At 41.8% G+C, this 5618-nt stretch overlaps 1 protein-coding gene across 1 annotated transcript; it reads left to right on the top strand.

Moving 5' to 3' along the window:
* Nucleotides 1-2708: 2708 nt before the first annotated feature.
* On the top strand, nt 2709-5593 carry LOC128893189 (uncharacterized). The gene is made up of 2 exons (XM_054154008.1): nt 2709-2745; nt 3378-5593. Exons 1-2 carry the CDS (start codon nt 2709-2711, stop codon nt 3788-3790), a joined length of 450 nt encoding a protein of 149 aa, XP_054009983.1. The 3' UTR covers nt 3791-5593.
* Nucleotides 5594-5618: the final 25 nt, after the last annotated feature.

Below are 5618 nucleotides of genomic sequence, written 5' to 3'. Positions count from 1 at the left end.
GTTGCTCGTACCCGTGATGTTTTAGTAAATTTCAGGGACGCGTCCCGTATACGGTCTGCACGAATTTGGTTTTTTATTCGTACAACAGAGCGATTGCTTGTGGCCCGTAACTGACTGAATGCCTCGGCGAAACTGCCGGAGCGTGGACGGTTCAAAAGAACGCGGACACGTCGCATGGCGAGGCGCTTAAAACTCGATCCACGCTCACGTTCGCGTGCGTTCGTCCGTAACATTCTGGTAACGGAAGCCAGCCAGGCCTGGCCACGGGGGCGGATGGGCAAAAGCGTATCCGGGAGGATGGCGAAGGTTTTGCCCCGTGTTTACAGTGTTCCGTCACACCTGATCCTATAACAGACACACGAGCGTCGGGTCGGTGCGCGTCGGTGAGCGAACAAGAGGACACGTCGCTCGAATAAACCGGTGGTCTGTAACATTTTTTTAGCCCTGAGCACAGTTTAAAAGAGATGCGTGGCGATTAGAATTATTTATGGGGAAGGTTATTAAGGGTTTTCAAGGTTTGCCATTATTTTGGCACGATTAAGCAATTATTTGTTGGGTGTGTATTTTTAAAGCGGTTTCTAACGATGGCTATGGAATTTTGTTCTTTCGTAAAACATGAAGTATGATTGCAGTGACAGTTGAATTTTGTTAACGTTGGGGTCTGGTTGAATCAATTTAAAAAATTGATTTTTGAGGAATTGTATTTTCTGCACTTTTAGAATATTTAAAATTGTTCTGAAAAGGATTTTTGATTTGGTTTAAGAATGATTTTTTGGTACCGTAGATAGCCCTTGACCTGGCGATCACTATGGTGGCCATTTTGAACCTTAACCCTTAAATGGACCATTTTTGTTTCACGTTTTAAAAAAATATATTTGTGTAATGGACATGTATTACTGTCTAGGAAAAATAAGTAAAAAAATCTAGACATGAATTTACTATACTTTTCAAAATTCGTTCAGAAATAAGAACTAGTTGTCAAAATTACACAAAAATAAAAGAAGGTCAATTTTATCTGTGATGTTTAGTATGTTGTTTAAAAACAACATTGTCCATTTAAGGGTTAACTCCCCCCGTTACTATACATACTGTCTGAGTAGGTTTGATGCAGTTTTAAAAGTGGTTTTTTGCACCGATCTCGGTGAATACATTATTTCCAACTTCCATTTTTACGGTGGTGGAACGTCATAACACCAGGCCCGGAATCTACTGTCTGAGTAGGTTTGGTGTAGATTTTTGTGGGGTCGGGAATATCGAATACCATTAATGTACATACTGTCTGAGTAGGTTTGGTGTAGATTTTGGTGAGGGTGGCAATATCAAATACTTTGAATGTACATACTGTCTTCACGCAAATACTGTCTGAGTAGGTTTGGGGTAGTTTTTAATGGCGATGCATACGATCAATGCATATCTACGACTGTTTCACATATTATCACACATTATAATAGTATAAGATTTTGATTTTTGACACAATCTTCCTCATATGTTCCTCAATCTCTAACCCCGGGTCCACACTGCGCGAACACTGGTTCGCATACATCGTTCGTGAACATGGTAGCTAACCCTGTTATTGTACCTCAATAGTTTATGATTTATAAGCAATTGTTTATACGCGTAAGGGGAGAGTTCGTCACTCATAAATTCTGCGTATTTCTGAAAAACTCATTTTGAAGTGGAAACGTAAGGAAATGAGACCGCATTGTTTTCAAAATGAAAGTTACAGGCACAGAGGAGGTACAGATTTAAAAAATTTTGAAAATTAATTTACTCCTTTCTTAGGCGTACAACAATTGCCTGTAAAATTTAATCTAGTGAAGTATAAACAAAGCGAAAAAACGGATTACAAAAATCTCAATGTCGGGTACTGGGTGATTTTTTTTTTATTTTTTTTATTTATTAATCGATGAAGGTACAAACGAAACTACTGACGGTTCAATCAAGTACAAACGAAATGCTATTATTTTCCATAAACAAATGAATTTTTGAAAAGTCGGGTATCAGGTTCACATAGCTAACTGTTTTAAGACGTGAAGCTGACAAAGGACGTAAAATGGTATTTTTTAAAATATTAAGAGGCAAGCATACTGTCTGAAAAACAAGGTCACATATATATATATATATATATTACACATACTATTCTTCAAGAATTGTTTGTTGACCTTGTTTTTCAGACAGTATGCTTGCCTCTTAATATTTTAAAAAATAAATTTTAAAAAATATATATATATATATTACACATACTATTCTTCAAGAATTGTTCGTTGACCTTGTTTTTCAGACAGTATGCTTACCTCTTAATATTTTAAAAAATACCATATATATATATAGGCGATAACAAAATCTATTACTTATCATAAGCGAAACTCAAAATTGTCTGAATTGCGTCGTGTTTGATATCATTTTTATCAGAAAAATCTCGCCAATGTATTGCATATATTTTCATCAAGATACAACAAAAAAAGCATAAAAACTTGAATGAACATTAAGGAACTAATATTAACTACGGTCACGCACATTATCCCTTTGGAGTACCTGCCGGCGGGTGGTCGTAAACGGTCGTTTGCTTCCGAGCATTTCCAACCATGGAGGGGATGCGGATCACCCGAATCCACAAAATAACATCAGTTTCACAGGAGTACGAACATCGTAGATGTTCGCCGGCATGTTAGCGACAGTAAGAACACCCTTGCGAATGGTTTTAGGCTATGTTCTTGTTCGTGTTCGCCGTGATGTGGACCGGGGGTAAAGATTCATGTAAGCTCATGTGTCATTACTGTAAATTACTGTCTGCACAATCTGTAACGAAATAGCTCCGAGTATAAAGGGTCAGGTCTGGATTAGTTTTAATTACCACGTTTGTATTTTTATCTTCGGTAACATCTCAGAAGTTTAGCGTTCGATGACAATACAATCGACAGTCTACATCCACCACAAGCGTATTTACCCACCCCCAGTGGCCACGTGAAAAGTCCTCCAAACAGTGATCAATCACCAAACGTTCACCGTCCAATTCAGGCGAGTTTACATTACTGCGGTTAAGAACCGCTCGGAGGGTACTCCAAAAGGATAAATAGGCGTCGCATTTCCGACACAAGGGGCGACTTAAACTTCCCCTAACCGCGTCACCGCGCGAGATAGCGAAAAGGTTGCCTCGTGATCCCGATTAAGGGTAGAGAGACAGAGAGAGAAAAAGAAAGACACAGCCAGGTTGTCGTACGCTACCCCCGTACAACCCTTAACTAGCCGCGATGCATACTTCTTCATCCCCTTCCTCCCTCCTGTTTATAACCGCCTCGGAGTCCGGTAAACGATACCGGGGTTGGTTGTTAACGTAAGCAGCTCACGTCTGACGCGTCACGTTCTGCCATTTGCAGAGGCCAGGGCAGAGATAGCCGGTCCCTCGGAGAAGTTCGTGAGGCCGGGTAGCACCCTGCAGCTCCACTGTCTCGTGAAAAAGTCTACCGAGACGCCCTCCTACCTGTTCTGGTACCACAACTTCCGGATGATCAACTACGACGTCGATCAGGGCGTCAACGTCAGCACCGACCTCACAGGGAGGGAGAGCTGGCTGGAGGTGCCCCGCGCCTCCGATCGCCACTCCGGGAATTACACCTGCGAGGCGAGCAACGCTCAACCCGCCCGCGTGTTGGTCCACGTGTTCAAGGGGGATAATCCAGCCGCCATGCAGCACAGCATCGCGTCCTCGCCGTCTGTCATGGCGTGTAGCGCTCTGCTGACGATGTTCACCACCCTGAAGCTCGTCCTCCACTCCACCACCACCAACTGACCGTCGTGCGTCGGCACGCGTCCCACCACGAAGATCTAGGAGCCGCGATGCGATTCGCGATGCGTTTCGCGGGCGGAATTACAACGTGAGTGATGTGGCATGCTTTTACGAAGTTTCCAGATTTTACGAAGTTTCCTGGTGCACCATCGGACGCCGGGGATCTGCGGTGAGGACTCGGGGGTCGTGGATAGGCCCTGATGCGGCTAGGTGAACCCCGAGGGTTGCCGAGAGACCTTATCGCGGACACGTGTTACAGTGTGGCACGGGATGGCGATGGTTTCGGGATGAGCTCTCACTGGGAGCATAGGAACATTTCTGTGACGAGTTCCGGGCGATTATATCTTTGTAAATAGCGATGCCGTATCGTTAAGGCCACGGATGCTCAAGCGGACGACCCCGTTGCGTCGCGTGACACGGACTTGAATGACTATATTATATTATTAGGAAATGAGGTTCGAGACATTCAGAAGTAAATTGGTAATTATTTCCCACTCTTCGAAGATGAAATTAGGTTGAGATATATGTTTAAAGGTTGAATTATATTTAGATATTAAAAATTATGATTTTTTAGGGTAAAAAGGGGGCCATGATTCGCCGACACCAATATTTAAAGAATTCTGAAATAGATTGGTAATCGTATCCTATTCTGCTATATTAAAGATTGCCATTTTCAAGGGTATAAGAGAACCGTAGTTATCAGAAAACAACATTTGAAGAATTCAAAAATAAACAGGTAACCATGTCCCACTCTCCAATATTAAAGATTGTCATTTTTTAAGGTGTGAATGTAACCGTCATTTTATCAGAAAACAATATTTGAAAAATTCAGAAATAAATTGGTAGTCATGTCCCACTCTCCGATATTAAAGATTATGATTTTCGTGAGTATAAAGAACGTTTAATATTGCGATAAAGAGCGCAAAATTATTGGAACACCCTGTTTGGGTCGATGATTACAAAAATCATAAATTTATTTAGAATCTATAACTACATTTACTTGATTTAATATTGCGTTTCATAAGGCACACATAAATTCTACAAAATGCCATATTGATAGAAAGTAATAATCAAATTTTTATTTCGTATTGCGACTCGTAAAAAATATTTAAAAAAATAGTAGGTGAAATTCCCCGAGTGCAAATTGTCAAATAATTTGATAAAATCCAAATTTAAGTAAATCATCCCTTCAATTGTTTTCGAACCCCATCGATGAATTCGAATATTCAATGACCACAAAGTATTATTTTACTTGCGTCCCAGCTCGAAAATATCGCGAATACAGGTATCGAAATTAATCGCTGGCGGTTTGGTTCGATATCGGTTACGTTGAAGTCCGTGTCGGTGATTTCCATGGTAGCGAAAGATCGCATCTTTATTCGTGGCGTTTTTGGCGGATGACAAATTGGACCGTTCGGTATCCCTACGTTGCTCAAGCTGGCATTTCACGCGACGCCGCTGTTATTAACTGTTGTGATATGTGTGACTGTAAGCTATGTGTAACTCTCGCGATAATAGAACTGTAATTGTGTAATCTGTCTGCGACGAGTGGCACGATTAATGGCGACAATCCTGTCGCGATTGGACGCGTTTTGCCAACCCAAAAACTTTCGTCGATGTTCCGCCTCGTAACGACAACTTCATTCGAGCGCGGTGTTAACGCCGCGTTGGATATTTGTTACGTTAATAGCCGCGACGAGGGACACGCGACCATTTCGCGTCGCTCCGGCGACTAACGGCCGCGATTAGGGTGGACCTTAGTTACACTTGCTGGAACGTTTCCTTTTTTTTTTTATTTCGGAAACTTTGTTCACGCTATCAACCGTCTGGA

This window comes from Hylaeus anthracinus, unplaced genomic scaffold, assembly GCF_026225885.1.
Source record: "Hylaeus anthracinus isolate JK02 unplaced genomic scaffold, UHH_iyHylAnth1.0_haploid 26323, whole genome shotgun sequence".
Lineage (NCBI taxonomy): Eukaryota > Metazoa > Arthropoda > Insecta > Hymenoptera > Colletidae > Hylaeus > Hylaeus anthracinus.
Note: the sequence above shows the minus strand (reverse complement) of the source record. Positions and strands in the feature narration are given on the sequence as shown.

What these genes read in the sequence shown, in the direction of transcription:
- LOC128893189 (XM_054154008.1), top strand. Translation starts at nt 2,709, where the DNA reads ATGTTCTTGTTCGTGTTCGCCGTGATGTGGACCGGGG. An exon ending in CGCCGTGATGTGGACCGGGG is followed by an intron (nt 2,746 to 3,377) that starts GTAAAGATTCAT and finishes TGCCATTTGCAG; the next exon opens with AGGCCAGGGCAGAGATAGCC.